The 21,213-nt window shown below is 53.4% G+C and overlaps 1 protein-coding gene across 4 annotated transcripts; it reads left to right on the forward strand.

The window, feature by feature from the left end:
• Positions 1-2,071: 2,071 nt before the first annotated feature.
• Positions 2,072-16,418, forward strand: COPZ2 (coat protein complex I subunit zeta 2). 4 transcript variants are annotated; one of them, XM_048830319.2, is made up of 10 exons: positions 2,072-2,238; positions 3,794-3,868; positions 6,058-6,139; positions 6,844-6,935; positions 7,384-7,439; positions 8,140-8,217; positions 8,995-9,046; positions 9,132-9,157; positions 12,136-12,174; positions 14,925-16,418. In XM_048830319.2, exons 1-10 carry the CDS (start codon positions 2,116-2,118, stop codon positions 14,965-14,967), a joined length of 666 nt encoding a protein of 221 aa, XP_048686276.1. In that variant the 5' UTR covers positions 2,072-2,115; the 3' UTR covers positions 14,968-16,418. The 4 variants fall into 4 exon arrangements, 3 of the variants coding, with proteins under 3 accessions (XP_048686276.1, XP_048686275.1, XP_048686274.1); XR_007353849.2 differs by lacking the exon at positions 9,132-9,157 and adding an exon at positions 13,249-13,339 and having other exon boundaries at positions 2,074-2,238; XM_048830318.2 differs by lacking the exon at positions 9,132-9,157 and having other exon boundaries at positions 2,074-2,238; positions 3,800-3,868.
• The last annotated feature ends 4,795 nt before the right edge of the window (positions 16,419-21,213 follow it).

Genomic DNA, 21,213 nt, shown 5'->3' on the forward strand with positions numbered 1-21,213 from the left:
AGGCATGACTGGAAATTCACTATAACAGCTTCAAAAGTTCAAAGCTGAAAGGTCAAAATATGGGCCACAGCCAAGGCCAGATTTGCAAAAGAGCCCATCACTCAGTCATCAGGGCCATCTTTTCAGCAGCCCCCTACTCCGACCCTCCACACCCAACATGCTGGGAACTTCAGAGGATCTGTCCCCCGATCACCAGTGCAGGAGTCTGTCTCCTTCCATCTCATCACTTGCCTACAATCCCAAAGGTGACAGCAAACAAGGAAATAAAACAGGTGGCACTTTCTGTGAGTCATTGAGAAATCGAGCAAGCAACCCGGTTACACCATTTCAGCAGCATCGGGATGAGTGATAAGACTTGAATTACCTCATGTCAAAAGAGAGAGTGTGGTGTGCAGGGGTGTTTGGTGTGCGGCTGAATGTTCCAGGTACAGCCTAAGAGCGCAGAGTTGTGTGTCTTAGAGGGGGCCCCAGAGAAGGAAGCTGAGAGAGAATTAGTGGGAGTACAGGAATGTGTCCTTTGTAATATTCCACTGTAATATTTTATGGTTGCTGGCAGGACAACAGGTGCCGTTGAGGACTGGCAAAGAAAGGATTAACATTAGTGTGTCTGCTGCTGCTTCTGGCATCAGTGCCAAAGGCAAATGCTGTGAACACAGCACAGACCACACTGAAAATGATTGCCCTTGAGGCTCTTGCACCTGATCTCCTATTTCCCCCTTTCAGATGTACACCCACCTACCTTGCATCACTCTCTCCAACCCGCGAACCTGTTCCACAGGAATCAGAGCTACTTCTAGAGGCATATACAACGCACGCCATCCCATAGGGACTTCGCTCTCCAGACCCCCACGATGCAGGAAGGAGGGGAGAAACAGATGCTTCCCCTGGGAGCTAATCTAGAAAAGCCCTGATCTCTCCTATCCCATCTGAATCCAGATGACAAGAGCCCTCCACCCAAAAGGCAGCACTCAGATAGTGGGTGATTAGAAAGATAGATAGATCACCTTCACCTGTCACTAAACTTTCTGATCACCCCCACTTAAATTCCCATAACCCGAAGCCCCAGCTCGGAGTGTATTATGGAAGCCTGCCTGTCCATGCAGAACCCCATAAAACCTTGATGCTGTCCCAAGCCTCGCCAGCCAGGCTGGTTCTTGCTTCTCAGCTGTTCGCTCCTGTGTCTCACTCATTCACTTACAAGCCATTTTCTCTCCTGTGCCAATCCCAGCCTGTTCCTGGGCCCAGCTGTGAGTGTACACAGACACACCCATCCACTTTCTCTCTCTCCCCATGCTCTGCCCTGGATTCTTCTGATGCTTCCATGTGTCCCATCCATAGGTGACACAGAGGCCCCCTGAGTTTGAGCCGCTGGACCCAGGGATCGGGTTAGCCAGGAGCTCTTCCACAGTGGAGCTATAATCCTTGTCGTCCCACGCCTGCTGCGAAGACACACCTCTGGGCCATCTGCCAGGCCTTCACCTTCCACCTGCCCGCCACCCCAGGTGACACATACATAACTATATGGACTCACCTAAACAGCCAGATCCTCCCATCTTCCCTGATTGGGGGGGACGCGGGGACACAGCTCTCCAGATCACCCACATTACTGCAGACTGCCCTGGGGTGCCTGAGGGTACCCCCAGATCCTTCCTATTATTGCAGGGTGCAGGGGGGAGCCCATTTAGGGAATAGCCCTCCCTCCCTTTTCTCTCTCCTCCCTCCCCCCCCATTGCTGACTGCAGAGGAGACAGTTTGATGGGGGGAGAAGGGGGGAGGAATCACCCTAGGTCCCGCCATTATTTCTGTGTGGTGGGTGCAGGGGAGGACCTTGATTTTCGCTACAAGCCCCCCTCATTATTGCAAGGCTGTGGGGGTGGGGGCAGATTCTCTAGTATTGCGGGGTGGGGGGAACCCCCGATTCCCCCTCTTAGTGCAGGCTGCCCGGTGGGGGGGAGAGTTCTCCCTAGATGGTCTAGTAGACAGGGGAGCCCAGCGCCCCAGGACTGCGTCCCCCGCTACACCCTTCCTACAGCTCCCAGGGGGCGCGGCTCTGCTTCCCCCCCACCCCGCGGTGCATGGGGCGGAGCGGCCCGGCCGAGCTCTCTGTGCGGCGGGATGCAGCGGCCCGAGGCCCGGCCACGTCAGCACCCCGAGGGGGCTGCCCCGGGGGGCGGAGGCGGCGGGGACCGGACAGCTGCAGCAGCCGCCGCGGGAGCCATGGACCCCACGAGGCTGCTGGTACGGTGGGGAGCTGCGGGGAAGGGGGCGCGGGCGGCTCCCCTGCCCCGGGGTTCGGGGGGCGCCGCCGCGATGCCAACTCGCCAACTTCCCGGCCGCCGGGCAAAACTTTCTGCGCTCGGAGTTCCGGGGGCGGAGCCGGGGGACCCCCGGGGAAGAGCCAAGGGGGTGCAGGGGGAGTCCCCGGTGGGGGGAGTCCCAGGAGGCAGAGCCCCTGGGGCCGAAGAGATGGGGGGACAGCGCTGGGGAGAAGGGGCAGTGCCAGGGGGCTGGAGGGGAGTCTACTGCAGCAGCTGTTCTCAGTTCTGGTTCTGGGGCCAGGCCCCTGTGAACCGTCCCAGCCCAGGTTCTGGGGCCAGGCCCCTGTGAACCGTCCCAGTCCAGGTTCTGGGGCCAGGCCCCTGTGAACCGTCCCAGCCCAGGTTCTCAGGCCAGGCCCCTCTCTCAGCTCTGGTTCTGGGGCCAGGCCCCTGTGAACCGTCCCAGCCCAGGTTCTGGGGCCAGGCCCCTGTGAACCGTCCCAGTCCAGGTTCTGGGGCCAGGCCCCTCTCCCAGCTCTGGTTCTGGGGCCAGGTCCCTGTGAACCGTCCCAGTCCAGGTTCTGGGGCCAGGTCCCTGTGAACTGTCCCAGTCCAGATTCTCGGGCCAGGCCCCTCTCTCAGTTCTGGTTCTGGGGCCAGGTCCCTGTGAACTGTCCCAGTCCCGGTTCTCGGGCCAGGCCCCTCTCTCAGCTCTGGTTCTGGTGCCAGTGGGGTGATCAGACAGCAAGTGTGAAAAATCGGGACAAGGGGTGCTGGGTAATAGGCACCTATATAGGAAAAGGACCCCAAAATCGGGATATCTGGTCACCCTAAGTGCCAGGTCCCTGTGAATTGTCCCAGCCCAGGTTCTGGGGCCAGGCCCCTCTCTCAGCTCTGGTTCTGGGGCCAGGTCCCTGTGAACCGTTCCTGTCCAGGTTCTGGGGCCAGGCCCCTCTCTCAGCTCTGGTTATGGGGCCAGGTCCCTGTGAACCGTTCCTGTCCAGGTTCTGGGGCCAGGCCCCTCTCTCAGCTCTGGTTCTGAGGCCAGGTCCCTGTGAACCGTCCCAGTCCAGGTTCTTGGGCCAGGTCCCTGTGAACCGTCTCAACCCAGGTTCTGGGGCAGGCCCATCTCAGTCCTCTCGGCCCAGGTTCTGTGGTACACTTGGACTTGGACTCTGGAGCAGTCAGTGCATGACAGAACTTGGGTTTGGATGGACCCTTTCGCAGACCACCCCTAGCCCTCAAATCCCCTCTGGCCCTGGGACTGGGGATCCGGCGTGGAGCGGGGCCTTTGGGTTCACAGGGATGGACGTGAATCAGAACAAGGCCAGGCGCAGAGAGTGCCAGGCTCTCTGGGCGCTTTCAGTGGGAGGAAACAGTGCTGTGGCCCCATTTCAGCCTCAAGGAGTCACTGAGGGGGACAACAGGGAGAGGCGTCGCAGACCCAGTCCTGGGGCATGGGAGGCACCTGGGTTCTGGACACACCTTGGGGGCTGCTGGATGCAGCCTCTGGCTTCACCCTGTCCTTGTGTCAGTTTCAGGAGCCTTCCCTCTACACAGTCAAGGCCATATTCATCTTGGACAATGATGGACAGCGACTCTTAGCCAAGGTAAATGCCACCCACCTGCCCTAGAAGAAAACCCTAACCCCAGGTCTCTGGCCTCCCCGTGAGGTGGGGAAGACGCTCCTGTGAGGCGAGCAGCAAAGCCAGGGGCATCATGGCTTTATGGAGGCCGCTGCCCTTCCATGGCAGTTCTAGACAAGGTTAATTTCTCTTTTGCAGCAGCCTGGAATGCTTTTAGGAGATGTATAAAGCTACCTGGGCAAAAGTTACATCCTTGCCCATATGGGCCAGCATAGAGGGCACCCATCAGGACTCCTGGGTTCTTTTCTTGGCACTGTGTGGCATTAGGCAAGTCATTTCCCCTCTCCGTGCCTCAGTTTCTCCCATCTGTAAAATGGGGGTGATGACACTCGCCCTGCTCTCAGAAGCGCTTTGCTAACTCTAGCTGGGAATCATGCTAAAGCACAGATCCAGTTGCAGGATTGGGTCCTGTGATTATAATGTTCCCATGCTCATCTCCCAGCACCTGGAAGACTGCCACTGACCTGGGCCAGGAGACCTCCTCAAAACACACTTCCTCCATGAGGCCTGTGTGCCCTGTAGGTACTTGCTAGATAAGGCAGCAACCTAATGAGCCTACAAGGCCTGTAAGACAATAGCTTAGCAGCTAACCCTAGATCGTAAGTTAGCACAAGAGAGAATGCTGCTGTAATGACTGAACTGCTGACAGGTAACCACAAGATGCTGGTCTATAGCAGTTTGGGATATTTTACATTAGGAACATCAGCAGATGTTTGACCACAAGAATGCCATGGTAACTAATTGACAGATATGCTAATAAACTTCAGTTAATCTGACTAGTAACCTATGGGAGAAAGGGCACCCCAACAGTAGCAGGATGAGGAAATACAAACAAGGAAAAGGGGAGTATGCCTTAGGCATAGGGATGTCATCAACTGGCCTGTGTGCCTTGGAAGATGCCAGGTTGACAACCACTGGTGATGATGATGATGGTGAGGAGGAGGATGACTTACGCTTTGGGTCCTTTTGCAAGGGATGGCGTGAGTATATGGACGCTCAGGTGCACATTCTGTGTTGTCTCTATCTACCTTGCTGGGTTGGAGTGTTTGTAACTTTGCTAACCGGGTTAACAAAACTATTGCAAATTCAAAAGTGTGAGGGTGAGCGTTGCAGTTGCACATGTCGCGGTTCCCAACTAAACTTTAATTTTAATAATACTGGGCATGATCTTGGGATAAGAACCTACTAAACCTCATAGTGTAATCAATGTAATTAATACACAATAATAGATCAGGCAACACCTATATTCAGTTAAGTGTTAACATGCGCATGCACACGCATACACACACACACACACATGCAAATCATGGAACTAACATGGCAGGAAGCAAACAAAACCCATCAGTCACTTGCTTTGCTGTATCCATTCCTCCCAGCCTTTGTCTGTTCAAATTATGAGCCTTGTCTTTGCAGCTGTCTGTAAGACACCTGGCAATTTCCTCATTTTAACAGCATTTGCCGTTTTAAATGTTCACCCCAGACAGAATGGTATTTTCTGATACCTCCGCTGAGTGGGCCGGGACTGCGTTATATACTGGACTCGCTGGGTGTTGGGCTAGTTGATCTTTATAATTTCTTGCATCTGTGATTGTTATGGAAGCTCCTGGGGTAATGGACATTGATTGCAACTTCTTGATTATTATTACTGGTATCATGGTAGCATCTATAAGCCCCAGTCATGGATGAGGAGTTGGGGAGGGGGGAGCTAAGTGCTGGACAAGCACAGAACAAAAAAACAATCCCTGCCCCAAAGAGCTTCCAATCTAAGTCTATGAGAGACAGACCAATGCAGGGAGCACATGGAAATAACACAGTACTGGTGGGCATGATGAGCAGCGATATCATCACGCCTATCTGATGTCCAGGTTTTGGGGGCACCACTGCCCAGGCAAGTTTTAAGGAAAGAATTTGAAGAGGGACAATGAAGTGGCCTTGACTTGCTGAGATCAACAGTGATCCCAAATCTATTTAAGCAACGATTTCCCAGCCACTCCAAACTGTTCTTTAACATGCCTGTCAGTATAGATAGGGGTCTCTGTACTGATTCTGTGTCCATGATTGGTTCCATCTAGCCAAGCTCTCCTTCCTTTTTCTGCCTGTCCCATTGGCTGGTCCCAAGGCTGCTCTAACTCCTTTGTTCCCATCCCCTGCAGTACTACGATGACACCTTTCCATCCACGAAAGAACAGAAGACCTTTGAGAGGAGCGTTTTCAATAAAACCCACAAAACTGATAGTAAGTAGCTGAGTTTTGGGAAGGGGAGCAGAAGATGGAGAGGAGGGTTTTCCTGTGTGTTTCTTCAGGCCACTGGCTGTTTATATTGCTGGGTTATATGAAGTTTGCCAGCAGTTGTGCATCCCTTGGGTTGTGTGATGACATCTTTCTCCCACGGGCACTGCAGTCCAGGGAGGGGTCCCGATATTGACGATAACACCATGGAGGCGATCATCTCAAATCGCTCCAAAGATAGCGCGAGGACGCTGGCAAGGCCTGTACAACATCTCATATCCGCACACACCCCCTGGCCCAGGAGGTTGACAAGCGGAGCTTGCAACACATGAGATGAGGTCTTTCGCTCAGCCCTGTGCCGTTTACGACACTGCGTCCAAGGGTGGGTAGGAAGCTGTAAGACGTGGAGAGGTTTTAGGAGTCCCAGAATGCACTGGGGCCGTCACAGTCACATGCTGGCAAATCAGAGAACCAGCATTGCCATGCTGGGCACACTGGGCTGTTGATGGCGAAAGGAGGCAACCAGGAATTTTAAGCATTTGATGGCCCTCCCATGGTGTGGATGCGTTGCCTGCTGCCCTGCCATAGGGGTGAGGCCAGGTTTCCCGTCCCATCTCCCCGTCTGGACGGCCTGTTCTTACGTTACAGAGATCTGTGCTCAGCAACAGCCTAACGCTGCCCCCTCTTCTCCTTCCCTCCCGTTGTGTCAGGTGAGATCGCCTTTCTGGAGGGGCTGACCATTGTCTATAAAAGCAGCATTGACCTCTTTTTCTACGTGGTGGGGAGTTCCCAGGAAAATGAGGTAACTCCCTGGGGCCCGCTCCTCCCAGAGGATAACAGAGCAGGCGGTCCCGCTCCATGCTGGGAGTTTCTTCTCTTTCCCCACTCACCCTGTCGTGTGAGAGAGAGGCGCTCCGTTCCCACTCACCAGGCCCCGCACACAGACAGCCCTTCATGTCCTCAGGCCCCGCCCCAGCTCTGTCTGCTCTTGCTCTGCCCCACAGGAGTTTGAGGAGGGATTTGTCTCCTCTTCCCTGATGTGCCCAGGTCCCGTTGCATGAGCATATTCCTAGGAGACCCGTGGATGCTGCAGCCATGGCTTTCTGTCCAGCTGCCAGTAGTAGGATTGGTGTCCGTCAGGCACCTCGAGACCCAGGGGCTGCTGGCAGAGCAAGCATGGGAAGGAGGTTCCTGTGGGCAGGAAGGCAGCTCTGCACCTGGTTGACCCATGTCTCCTTCTCCTCCTTTAGCTGATGCTAGTGGCAGTTCTCACCTGTCTCTTCGACTCCCTCAATCACATGTTACGGTGAGTACGTGGTCACGGCCAGCGGTCCCGATCCCATCTAGCGAGATTGCCCAGGGCCAGGTTCCAGGGTCCCAAACTGGCTCTAATAACATCAGCGCTTGAGCCTTGCCCCAGACCCTTCCACCCAAGGGTCTCAAAGCCCTTTACCCACATGAAGGAATCAAGCCTCATAGCCTGAAAGCCTGGAGTGAAGTGCCTAACACACCCTGGGCGCTAGCAGAATATCCCAATAGCAGCCCTCTGTGGGGTGGCTGCTGTGCTCTCCATTTTACAGATGGGGAAACTGAGGTGCAGAGAGGGAAAGTGACTCACTGAAGGTCACCCAGAGACTCAGTGGCGATGCCCAGGAGTCCTGACTCCTATTCCATGCTGTAACCACTAGACTGCACCTGCTCTTGTGGCTGGAAGGGAACCCAGGAGTCCTGGCTCCCAGCTGATTGCTCTCAGCACGAGACTCCCGTATGCTAGGCATGCCGTAGAGCTGGAGACCAGTTCCCGCTGCAGGGCCTCAGAATGAGACAGCGGGTGTCACCCTTCCCCCGCAGATGAGGGCCTCTGGCAGCTGGCATTACTTGGCTGGGAGTCGGGGGAGGTCTCTGCAGCTGTGTTGGGACTCAGAGCTCCGGAGCAGCGCCAGGTCTGGGGGCTGATTGTATGGAGCATCCCAAGCTCTCACCAGCTCATACTGTCTTGCCCTCAGGAAGAATGTAGAGAAGCGCTCCCTGCTGGACAACCTGGACGGGGTGTTCCTTGTGGTGGATGAGATCGTCGACGGGGGGTGAGGCGCCATGTGCAGTTGCTCTCTGGGGCTTTGCTTGGAGCTGGGGCGGGGAAGAAAGGGAGAGGGCAGACGGGCTTCCCAGTACAGTGCTGGGTGTGGGACGGCTGCTGGCTCGGAGCGGGAATCTTCTGTCTCTGGGTCTCCAGTTCAAATCTAGCCATGTCGCTAGTAACCCAAAGCCTTTACCATCTGGTGGCTGTTAATGGCCAACGTGAACTGAGTTTGGCAAGTCTCTGTCCCGCCCCCTGTGGACCAACCACAGCCACCATCAGCGCTAGCCGACCCCTTTGTCAGCCGAGTACTGAATAGGCCGAGACCACGGAATTTCACTCCCACTGCTAACACCACAACCCGGTTCTTACATCGCGCACCTTGCTATCCAGAGATCTCAAAGCGCTTTGCTAAACCAACCCCATTTTACAGATGGGGAAACTGAGACACAGAGAGGGGAAAGTGACCTGCCTATGGCCACTCAGCAGGCCAGGGCCAGAGCTGGGAATTGAACCCACATCTCCTGAGTCCCAGTCCAATGCCCTATCAGAGCTGAGGTTTGCTGGTGGGGAGGGGGGAAAAGCTTGCCCTGCTAGGGCCTATGCTGTACCCATTCCTGGGGCAAGGAGAGGGGGTCAGTTTCTATGGCTGTCCATCTGGCCCCTTGCCCCAGCTCAGAGCTCATGTCCCATTTTATGGCAACGGGGAGTAAATGCACCATGAAAGTGCCCTTAAGAGAGCTGTGATCTGACTGGAAAATCCCATTTCTCCCCCTGGTCATAGCGTGATTCTGGAGAGCGATCCTCAACAAGTGATCCAGAAGGTGAACTTCAGGGTGAGTGCTTCCCGCTGCTCCCCTTCATTTCTCTGCCCTTCGAGCCCTCTGCTCTAATCTCCCTCTTTAACTCTCTCCACCCCAGACGGTCTCGGAGCCTGCGGCATACGGGTTTGTTCTCTTTGATTACATCGCCAGTAACTCAGAGCAGAGTGAATCCGTGCCTGCCAACGGCGGTAAATAGGCAGCGGCCAGCTGGGAAGCAGGTGTGAGGTCACTTCTTTCTAAGCATGTCACATGTGGCCCTGCTACATGGCCATGGGGAGCTCTGGTGGGCTAGCTGGATAGGTCACACCCTCTTCTGCATGCCATGGGTGACTTTGGAGTGGCAATCAGGCTTGGAGAGATTCTGTTTTCATTAGTAATCATTATTCATTGTCAGTTTCTGCCTCCATCCAAAAATCTTTAACAAACAAAACTGACACGGAGGGAGCGGGAAGGGATCGATTTTCACACGGATCCGGCACCCAACCGCTCCCATTTCATAGAATCATAGAATATCAGGGTTGGAAGGGACCTCAGGAGGTCATCTAAACCAACCCCCTGCTCAAAGCAGGGCCAATCCTCAACTAAATCATCCCAGCCAGGGCTTTGTCAAGCCTGACCTTAAAAACCTCAAAGGATGGAGATTCCCTAGGTAACGCATTCCAGTGCTTCACCACCCTCCTAGGCATCTAAACAGAGCTGCTGGGCTCTGAGCACTTTTTAAAATGTTCCCAGTAGGACACCATGCTCTCATAGAGAACTAGAGTCTCCCGCTGCCTTCAAGTGTATCCGACAGGTATGACGATGGAATATTAACGACGGGACCTGATTTTTATCAACAAACCTACTGCAAATCTCAAGTGTTGCTAGATTTTGACAAGCTAGCAAGGAGCATCCATGTTCATTTCCCGCCAGGACAGAGTTTGTTGATAAAAATATTGTAAAAAAACCAAAGTTCTCCGAAATAAACATCCATCGCCTTCAAAACGGATTGAAGCTAATTGGATCGTTCCAAGCCTGGAGTAGCCATGTGTGCTTGCTTCTGGGGTTATCCCATTTGAACCCTGGGCTCAAGGAGAGATCTAAATCACAGTCTGAGCAACGCTAACAGAGTGAGAATTTTGCTGTCTGCTCAGGAGTTTTCGGCAATACCAATTTGTACTGAGGTTGTACAAAGTTCATGTCAAGGCGCAGCTGGGTCCCCAGCCTTGTGGGGTTACGGTGTAACAACTCTGCCCATGACGCGATTATCTGGTCATTACCAGCTTCTGGCATGGTTGTCCTGCTGTGGAGGTTGGATGATTTAACTGAGTAGGTGTAATCAAATTAACCAGTTGTCCTGCCTCCCAGGCTTCTGGCTGGGAGGATATCCCAGAGCACACTGCATGGGCAGTCCTGTGCACCAACAGCTAAGGCATTGTGGGATAGCCAACAGTTTCCCAGCATGCACTGTTGTATAGTAGGGCTGGAAAATCCAGCATGGTTGACACAGGGCACCCCGGGGGAAATGGTGCTCCATGAACACACTGAGTCATGTTAGCTGTGTGCTGTCTGCTGGGCACGTCCAGAGCTACGCTTGTCATGCTTGTACCAAGGCCTAAGAGAAGCAGAACAATCCGAAGCAAGACTTGCCTCTTCCACAGCAGCTGATCTGTGCTGATGTAATGTGAGCCCAGAGCTGCCCGGGCATGTCATTAGCCAGAGTGGAGGCGGTTGTTCTATTTGAGAACAGAGTAAACAAATACAGCGGACATGCAAGCCACATAGGCGTTTCCTAATCCAGCTCCCCCCAAGATTGTTGGAAACAGCTGTGACGGGAGGCACTGCTATGTCCGGCGCGCTCTGTGTTTGCGTAACACAAGGCCTGGGCCGATAGCAGCGTGGCCACAGGCAGCTGGGAAGGAGAATGGCATTCCACCGCCATGATGTCATCCCAAGGGGTTCCAGGGGGCTGAGCAGTGGGTTGCAGGGCAGCATGGACAGCTGAGCGAGCCTTCCTCATGGGTTCTCTTGCACTGCGCATGTGTGTGGGCCAATGAGAATAACCATCGTAATGTCGTGCCCGGTTCCGTCTGAGGATCCCAAAGAGCTTCATCTTATAAAAATCCCATAAGGCAGGGGAGGGCTCTGCTGGATTCACTCCTCCCATGGCTGAAATGCAGCCACCTCTGGGGTGGAATGTGGCAGCTGTTTTACCAGCTGCCCAGCACAACAGGAAGTGAAGCTGGTTTCATTCAGATGAACCTACAGAGGGAATTTAGATGGGCAGGATGCGATCACCTGACTGGGAGCATGGCCAGGACGTTGGGGTTAATGCCCCTAAGTGCCTACGGGTCTTTAATGCTGGCAAACAGTCATAATGACCTCAGGTTTGTGTGTCGCCCCAAATCTGACCCTCCAGAGAACAGCTCACCCTAGCCTCAGGCATTGGCTTTAGGGGCTTGCTAAGGAATGAGGCAACCAAGTCCCTATAAGTGCTTTTGAAAAATCTCACCAGGTATTTCATACAGGGTCCTCCATCCAAGGGCTGAGCCAGCCTGCATCCACCTAGCTTCCTTGTAGTGCTGGGATCCCAAAGCAGGTGGCCTGGCTGTAGGTGAAGGTGCATGCAGACAAGCTAGCACCCGTGGGGAGTGGTGCAGAGACACAGCACCCTAGCAGAGGCTGAAAGCAGGTGCTAAGCAAGGCCATGCCCCAGTGGGATTCCCCATCACATCTAGTGAAGGGGAACTTGCCCTCCAGCCTGTGTGATCTCTCTCCCCGCCCCCATGCATACAGCCCACATGCACTATCTCCGAGCCATGGCTGCCAGCCTGCACCTCCTGCCAAGCCAAGGCAAGAGGCTGCAGCTCAGAAAGGCGCAGCCTGGGGAGAGCCAGGGAAGCCGCAGGTTGGTTTCTGCGCCTCCCTTCGGGCCACCCCAGGTTAGCTCCCACTCTGTCTCCTGGCCATCGTCCCCTGACGATGAAATTGTCCGAGCTCCTCTGATCTGCTCCCCCCATGTACCCTGTCTGATCCAGCACCCCAGCCCTGCACTCGCTCCCATTCCCTTCCCCCCCATCCATCTGCCTCCTTAAACCTCCCTGTCCTTTCCCTTCCTTTAGGTGGACGACAGCCCTCTGTCTGAGCAAAGCGTCGCCCAGGTAAGGGTCCCAGGACTCCCCTTTCCTCTCTGGGGGCTGGCGTGGGCGGGCAGCGCCTGGGCAGTGGAGGAGGCCTGGTGAAGTGGCCTGCCCCTGGGGCACCAGCATGGAGGAGATGGACACCATGCGCTGCAGGGATCAGCTCCTGAGCACACTGTGCTAGCCATTGGGAGCACCCAAGCAAGGCTGTGTGACACAAGGAGGAGTAGTGGGTATTCTATAGTCCCAGTCCCTGGGGGCACACGGACCCTTGGAGGGGTTCTTCTACCCCTTGAGGCTGTCCGCATGGATGGGTTGGTCAGAATCCCCCCCGCTGCCCCCTCCCCCACGGCACCTGTAGCATCAATACAGCACCTCCCAACATTGAGAGCTGTCAGCCTTTAAATCACCAGGTCCCACTCACAACAGTGTGTCAATATCCCTTCCGTGGCCAAGGACGCTTCAGAGCCCCCCCGGGATGTGTATCTTTATCTCCATTTAAAGACCTTGTGGCACAGAGAGGTGAAGTGAATTGGCCAAGTTCACACCGCGTGTCAAACACAGGAGAGGGAACTCACCAGTCTTGATTTATAATCTTCTGCTCTAACCCCAACCTCCCTCTCTAGAATAGAACCCAGGTGTCCTGACTCCCAGTCACCAGACCACACTCCCCTTCCCAAGCCAAGCACAAAACCCAGGGTTCCTGGCTCCCAATTCCCCCTGCTCTCACCACATGGCATCACTTTGGGGTCGGGGGGAGGTCGGGAAAACCTTGGAATAGAAATATGCTATGCCTGGAACTCACGTGCCTCTAGCAGGCTTTGCTCTGCTGGGTCCAGCCTTGTAACAACACGCCTGAGCGCCCACAGCAGGTTTGAGAGTCATCAGACCAAGCCCCTGGCTCCACCTGGTTCCTCAGAATGGGGCAAGGTGAGTGGGTGGCTTTAGGACGGGGTGTCCCTCTCTGGGCAGGTTCCTTACATCCCATACTGGGCGGGGGGATGGGCGGCTCTCCAAGCAGCTGGAAAGGCAGGGTCTGCGTGGGGAGTATCAGCGGGAACCTTGCAGTGCCCCTCATGCGCTCTCTCCTTGCAGGTCTTTCTGTCTAGACTAATCCTGTCAGCATGAGCCCTGCGGCCGAGTCCGTGTCTAACCCAGCACTAACCACCTTCTCACACCAGGCAGAGTAAGTGACTCCCACAGCTGGGGCCCATCTCTGCACATGCCTCTGTTGCCTGTGGCTGCAGCACCCATGTCACTTCACTTAACCCCTTCCTCCCCTCCCCTCCAAGGAACCAGCTGGAAAAAACCTCCTTGCCCTGGTGTCTGCTCTGTATCCACGGTGCAGCCAGTGCTTGCCGCCACCTGGTGTACCCACTCACCTCTGTGCATGGCTGGCATCATACCTCTCCTAGGGAACTGCCTCTCTCTTCTGTCCTAATTCCCCTCGCCCCAGGTGGTTTAGCATGTTTCCACCCATAGACACGCTCAGCTCTGCAAATCGCCAGGTGGTCAGGACGGCTGGATGGAGAAACCCATTTGAGATTGAGGGCGGGGTGGCTAAAAATGACATTAAACCGCGACTATAGTTACCCGGGTTCTTTGACAGTACATGGTCACCTGTTGTAACGGTCCCAACCACCGGTTTCCCTTTGCTGGCTGCCAAACACACACTGTGGTATGTAATTGGCATGTGTATCCAGGGTGATCACAGCTTGGAGTCCCCGGTCAGGTGGACGGGTCTAAAGCCAGTTCCCATCAGCACTGATGTCTTTGCTCCTTGGAAAAATCTACCCTCTACGTTGGATCAGGAACTGTATTTGGTGGACAGGTGCAAGACCTGGTTTTAAACATCAGTTCCAGCCAGCATTTCCCCTGAGCTGCGATATGAAGACCCCGATGTGAAGGCCTCCTGGATCCAAGGATGTTCAAACCAGGGGTTCTTTCTAGGATCCAGCTTTAGCCCCAGCAAACTCTGTTGATGAGGTGACACCTGCTGATTGGTGCTTAGTGTCCAGGATGCTGACTGAGGCTAAAATGGGGTTCCCGGACACACCGAATTCCTGGATTCAGAGGAACAGCCATGTTAGTCTGTATTCGCAAAAAGAAAAGGAGTACTTGTGGCACCTTAGAGACTAACCAATTTATTTGAGCATGAGCTTTCGTGAGCTACAGCTCACTTCATCAGATGTTTACCGTGGAATGGAGTTTGCTGGCTCAGGTAGAGCCCTCCTCAGCTGGAGGGAGGGTCGCTGAGACATGGCGAGTGGAGAGAAGTGCCTTCCCCCATGACATTGCAAAACTGCTTGCATCTTCCTGAGCGTCTGAGCCCAGAGAGCAGCCTGAGCGCTTTTGAGAACGAGGGGAATCTATGGCTGTCGGGTCTCTGGGACTTGAGTCCCTGTTTCCTTCCAGGGATGGAGGGAGCTATAGAAATATACAGGCAAAAGGAGCTCACTCACCCCCTTGTCTGGAGTCCTTGCTACAGCCGGTGCCACTCCTAGTGTATCGAAGAGGCACATCTGCCACCTAGTGGCTGTTTGAGAGAAATCAGGACACAAACCACCCGGCTTGTCTCATGGAGACACATCAGAAATCTCCCTCTTGAATGGGGCAGGTTTATGTTGGCACTGAATGGGTCTCCTGGTGCCCGTGAAGGAGTCCTGCTGAGTTCATATGGAGCTGTAATCCGTTTGCAGAATCCCTGAGGCTGTGGGGCTTAATGTCTCTCTGTTTTTCTTCTCCTTTCCCTCCCCCCACTTCCTTAATAGGTTCTGCAATCTGCCAAAGAGCAAATTAAATGGTCCTTATTAAAGTGAACGTCCCAGAGGAGAGCGCCTGGATCTTCCTGATTGGATGGGTCTGAACCGCGACGGCAAATGATTCCTCACCTTATTCGATTAGCCGTTTGCAAATTGGCATGAAAAGTCTGATAAAAGCTTTGGGGTAGGATGCAAGATGGCTGACATGGGCCGTGCCTCCTGGGGGAACTCCAGCCTTTCACGGACACTGCTTTAAACCCGGTCTCAGTGCCATGAAATTCTCTGCATGCTAAAGGGGAGGGTTGGGGTTGGGAGAATTGACTGGTTAACAGACCAAATTCTGCTCCTTAAACCAGTGTAAATGTGGAGTGACGTCAATGGGGTTAGTTCAGGTGTAACTGAGAGCAGAACCTGGCCCAAGATCCATAAAGAATGACAGAACTCCTCAGGAATGAATAGGAGGGTTGATCATTTGTATTTACACCACCTAAAGCGCTGCGTGAGAGTCAATTACAATTTGTTTGGTATGAGCAGAGCCAGAACATACTATAGTTGAATCTTCAGTTTCACCAGTAAAGAGCTGGCTGCTTTTTTTGCGGGGCTGTCACTAGTGCCTGTACCCTTGTTGATGCAGCGAGCCAATGCTTGCTTGCTGCTCAGTGAGGGTTGAGCCTGAGACTTTCAAAACCATAGGAAGGGATTTGCTTGCCCTTTTCTCATTCAAACAGCTGGGGCTTGGGCATCCAGGTCCCCCTAAGCTCTTTGGAATATCTCAGCCACGTCCAAAATCTCTTCCGCTGTCTCCCAAGGCAACCAACGTTTTGATCCCTTTTGGGGATGGCCAGGCCTGTGCAGAGGGTCAGCATGAAGTAAGTGCCACTGTCTCGTCCTCTCACGTGCAGGGTGGAGATGAGTGCACAGGAATCATTGTCACCCTGTCAGAGTAAGATTCAAAACATCCCAATGATGAGCACTAATAACCCCCCCTCCCCAAAATACCCTCTTACAAGGCGCTTTTCATCAGTAGATCTCAAAGCACTTTACAAAGGAGGTCAGGTCATTATACAGATGGGGAAACTGAGGCACAGAGCAGGGCAGTGACTTGCCCAAGGTCATCTAGTAGGCCAGTGGCAGAGCTCGGAATAGAATCCAGGTCTCCTGAGTCCCAATCCAGCACTCCAGCCACTAGGCAGTACTGCCTCCCTTGTGCAGTTTTGGCTGTTGTTAACTTTGTAAAAACAATCCTGTTGCAAATAGCTGTCGGCTCAAACATCATTAAAGGACCCAGCTATGGGAAAAATCCTATTTCCAGAGCTATCATTTCCTTCCCTTTAACACCCCAGATTATCAATAGCAAGAAAAAAATGAAAATCGAATGAAGGAGAATTGGCTAGCTGTGTGATACTTACCTCATCAAGGGCTTGGTACGTTTCAATCCACTTCTGTAAACTGGGCATGCCCAGCTTCTTTTATGATCAACAAATAAAGTTTTATAGCACATGGGTCATTTTTCCCGATTGGTCTCTCCTGTCTGTAATGCACGTGGGTGCCTGTGTGCTCCTATTAGTGTACCATGCAGAATTAAGACTGTCACTTTTTCCATTACAGGACTTGATTTTTTGAGGGGTTTATAACTCATCCATTAAAATCACTCTGGATGCAGGCACAGCGTCAGCCTGGGCCGTGTCTATTTTTGTTAAATGTTTTTCCTTCGGTGGCAGCCGTGCTCCCGAGGAGCCTGCATTTGTTATCTTTGCAGTGAACTTCTGCACCCTGCGGCTTCATACCATAGCTTTGAGGGGGCTGAAATATTTATTTTACTTCGGGACAGCAGATTTGTTTCATGGCCTAGTGTACATGAAAAACGGTCCATTCTGCCTTCAGCCCGCATGGCTGCTGCGTGTGTTCTCACAGCACTGTAGGACCAGGCGTCTCTCTGAGAAAAGGGAACAGCGGGTGATTTTTCATCCGGAGCTGCTAGAAGCAGCTCAGATCAAATGCATAAGTGTTCTAGGGTGACCAGACAGCAACTGTGAAAAAACAGGACAGAGCCTGGGGGGTAATAGGCACCTGTATAAGAAAAAGTCCCAAAAAACAGGACTGTTCCTATAAAAATGGGACATCTGGTCACCCTAAAGTGTGTGGGGGACTATCTTTTCACATCTTGCTCTTTAGCGGGGGCAGGAAACATGTCTGGAGTGGACCCAGGGTGACAGAACGAATTAATGCAGCATGGCCTTGGCAAGGTTCCAAACTGGGTGACCAGATAGCAAGTGTGAAAAATTGGGACAGGAAGGAGGGGCAATAGAGTCCTATATAAGACAAAGCCCCTAATATTGGGACATCTAGTCACCCTAGAGCCAAGAAACTTCTGATGAAGTGAGCTGTAGCTCACGAAAGCTCATGCTCAAATAAATTGGTTAGTCTCTAAGGTGCCACAAGTACTCCTTTTCTTTTCACTCTGTTGGGGGTGGCTTCTAGGAAATTCAGACCTGGCTCCTCATCTCTTGGGAACATCATGCACCTGGCTGGCCTGGGCTCCCCCAAAGATCTTCGGGTAAAGCCAGAGCTCTCTTTAATCACGGCTTGATTTCTCCTCCGTTTGTGACGGTCCCTAACGCCTCGGCTTGGGACTGTCTCTTGTTCCCCACTCCCTCGCATGAGACAGAACCTTTTCACAACCCCGCCCCTAGCCACTTGAGACTCCGCCCACAGTCCCACTTAGCCCCGCCCCCGCGGCTCCCCATTCGTGATCCTGCAGCGCCACCTGCTGGCGGAAACTGGGATGGCAATGTTCAGGGACCAAACCCCGTCTTTAGAGCCTCAAGCGCTCCCAGTCTCCATCCCTACCCTCCACCCCCAACTTCATCTTTTCCCCATAGCCCCCCCGCCCCAGACCCCCCCAACTTCACCCTTTTCCCCATGGCTCCCCCCACCCCAGAACCCCCAACTCCACCCTTTGCCCTGTACCCCTTCCAGCCTCACAGGTCCCTTTAGCCAGTCTCTTTGCCCACTCCCAACCTGCCAGGCTCACTACGCCTGCCCCAAAGCCCTGCACTCCCTTGTCTCTAGCCCCTCCTAGTCCAGAGGGCTTAACTGCCTGCTCCTCAGGCCCCAGCCCCATTTCATCCTCTCAGTGCCCCCACCCCCAGCACCAGCCATTCACTCTGGGGCCTTTGCTCCACTTTCCCAGGTGTGGGAAGGAGACATGAGGGTCTTGGCTCGTCACAGAGATGCCCCCCACCCCCAATTGCTGGCCTGTGTATCCTGAAGACTGGGAGGGGAGGGGGTTAAATTCCCCAGAAAATGTCAGTGGCCCAACATTCACAAGCAACCCTACACTAACAAACCAGTGCACACAGACCAGCCTGGGGGGTGACCCTACACTAACAAACCAATGCACACAGACCAGCCTGTGGGGGTGGGGGGGAGGGGAGCGAGCTTATAATAACAAACCAGTTCACACAGACTAGCCTGGGGAAGGGTGTGGCCCAACAATAACAAACCACTGCACACAGCCCAGCCTTGGGGGTGACCCAACAAAAACAAACCAGTGCACACAAGACAAACTGGGGAGCAGGAGGGAGTGACCCTACAATAACAAACCAGTGCGCACGGCCCAGACTTCAGGGAGACCCTAAAATAAGCCAGTACACCCAGCACTCATCAGCGACCCTACAATAACAAACCAGCACATCCCTCCCAGTGCCTGTGGGTGTAGAGGGATACTTGAGAACTACTTTGATGAGCCTCCTGTAAAAGTGTGTCTGGCTGGACGCTGTTGCGGGCAGGTGCCGAGCAGCAGCAGCAGCAGCAGACTGGGGGGCTCTCTGACCAGCTGGTCCCCACAGTGGCCGGAGCAGAGCCTTTGCCTAGCTCAGACCAGCATTCTCATCCGCAGGTCGGCGCTCGCAGGGACACCACGCTTCGAGAGCCCCCTCCAAGGCAGGGCTAGGGGACTTGGGTTACAGATGCTGCTTCTCAGGGCCTCTGCTGGGTGAGGGCTGGAGGGGTGGGAGACTTTCCTCTTGTGGTTACCAGCAGCATTGTCCCCCTGGGGCTGTGACCTCCTTGGGAGATTCCAGCAGCTCATTCCCTCTGGCCCCTGCCCCTGGCAGGGAGTGAGGAAAGAATCTTCTCTTCCTCCTGCCTTTTCTGCAGCCAGCCAGCCAGCCAGCCAGCCAGCCATCCTTTCTTTCTTTCTTTCTTTCTTTCCTCAGATCCCCCCTCCAGCTGCCTCTGACGTGCCAAAGATGCCAGCGACCGTCCCTGACAAGATGGCTCTGCCCTGCAAAGCATCTGCCATGCAAGCCTTAGCCTGTACAAGGCAGAGGGCCGCTGGTATAAATTCCACGGCCCAGTGGCTTAAGGGGCTGGGGTCAGGGTTAGGGAGTGCAGGGTCTCTGGAACCACATTCAAAATCCAGCAGGACCCTTCGTCCTTGCTAGGCAGACATTGTTTTGCGCCGTCATTAAAGATGCAGGGCACTTTATGGAAGAGGAGGGAAGGGTCTGCCCCAGTGGCGGTGGGGCTGTATGAGGAATGATTTGGGGATCACTCAGAGCATTAAGGGTTCTGTCACCACCTGCCCTGTAATTTTGGGTGTCTTAAAGTGACGCTGCTTTGGCTCAGAGCCCTGACACCGGTAGCCAGCCCACAAACATACAGGTCTCACCTCGGCTTCCACCAACCTACTTACTCCTTTCAGGGTCACTCTACCAGCCCTTCCAGTTGCAAGTCTTCCCGAATCATCTCCCCGAGGTCGCAATTACCAGACACGCGGACTTTCCCCCTCTGGTTCATCACTCCCGAAGGAGAGAACCCTGCCTATCAGCTCAGTTTGTCACACACAATCCGCACTGTTTGCACAGCAGAGACCTGGGGGTAAAAATAAACAGAAGGTATAATGAAAAACCGCAGACTCAGAGCTGAAGTAATGAGGGAGAGCTACCACAGACAAGCCACACAGAAAATACACATACGGACACAACTTTAGGCTTTCCACTTCTCCACTAGCTAAATTCCCTTTTCTAATAGGAGATACTTATTGCCTCTGGACAGTTTCCCAGTGTACCCATCATAGAGGGGACCAGCGTTTCACAAACAGGGCCCTGCCTAGATGCTGGCTCTCGGTTTCTGGTTATGCTTTACATCAAACCCCTTCTCTTTTAAAACACTTTGCCATTCTTTTCCTTTCACTCAGACTATGGTGATTCATGGTGGGGGAAATTCCTGCCTTTCCAGCAGCCTGGGCTTGAAATGCTTCCATTAGCATAGATAATCCACCTCCCCAAGAGGCAGTAGCTAGAAGAATTCTTCCACTGACCTAGCGTTGTCTACACGAAGACTAGGGTTGGCTTAACTATGCCACTTGGGGTGTGTGGATTTCTCACACCCCTGAGTGAGGAATTTATACTGACCTAATTTTCTAGTGTAGACCAGGCCTTAGTTTTCCAAGACTGGGGTTTTCTTTTCAGTTTCAAGTTGTTTCCATGTTTTCCCATTATCTCTAATGGTCTGCCATTGTCCCTCCCTGGCTGGACAATGGATGGGTACTTGAAGTTACAGAGTAACAGCCATGTTAGTCTGTATTCGCAAAAAGAAAAGGAGTACTTGTGGCACCTTAGAGACTAACCAATTTATCTGAGCATAAGCTTTCGTGAGCTACAGCTCACTTCATCGGATGCATACTGTGGAAACTGCAGAAGACATTATATACACAGAGACCATGAAACAATACCTCCTCCCACCCCACTCTCCTGCTGGTAATAGCTTATCTAAAGTGATCACTCTCCTTACAATGTGTATGATAATCAAGTTGGGCCATTTCCAGCACAAATCCAGGTTTTCTCACCCTCCGCCCCCCCCCCCCAAACTCACTCTCCTGCTGGTAATAGCCCATCCAAAGTGACCACTCTCTTTACAATAAGAAAAGGAGTACTTGTGGCACCTTAGAGACTAACCAATTTATTTGAGCATGAGCTTTCGTGAGCTACAGCTCACTTCATCAGCTGTAGCTCACGAAAGCTCATGCTCAAATAAATTGGTTAGTCTCTAAGGTGCCACAAGTACTCCTTTTCTTTTTGCAAATACAGACTAACACGTCTGTTCCTCTGAAACCTCTCTTTACAATGTGTATGATAAGCAATGTGGGCCATTTTCAGCAAATATCCAGGTTTTCTCACCCCCCCCTTTTTCCAAAAACCACACACACAAACTCACTCTCCGGCTGGTAATAGCTTATCCAAAGTGACCACTCTCCTTACAATGTGTATGAAAATCAAGGTGGGCCATTTCC

Source organism: Caretta caretta, chromosome 27 (assembly GCF_965140235.1).
Source record: "Caretta caretta isolate rCarCar2 chromosome 27, rCarCar1.hap1, whole genome shotgun sequence".
Classification (NCBI taxonomy): domain Eukaryota; kingdom Metazoa; phylum Chordata; order Testudines; family Cheloniidae; genus Caretta; species Caretta caretta.

What these genes read in the sequence shown, in the direction of transcription:
- COPZ2 (XM_048830319.2), top strand. Translation starts at nt 2,116, where the DNA reads ATGCAGCGGCCCGAGGCCCGGCCACGTCAGCACCCCGAGGGGGCTGCC. An exon ending in TCCAGAAGGTGAACTTCAGG is followed by an intron (nt 9,047 to 9,131) that starts GTGAGTGCTTCC and finishes TCTCCACCCCAG; the next exon opens with ACGGTCTCGGAGCCTGCGGC. An exon ending in TCGGAGCCTGCGGCATACGG is followed by an intron (nt 9,158 to 12,135) that starts GTTTGTTCTCTT and finishes CCCTTCCTTTAG; the next exon opens with GTGGACGACAGCCCTCTGTC.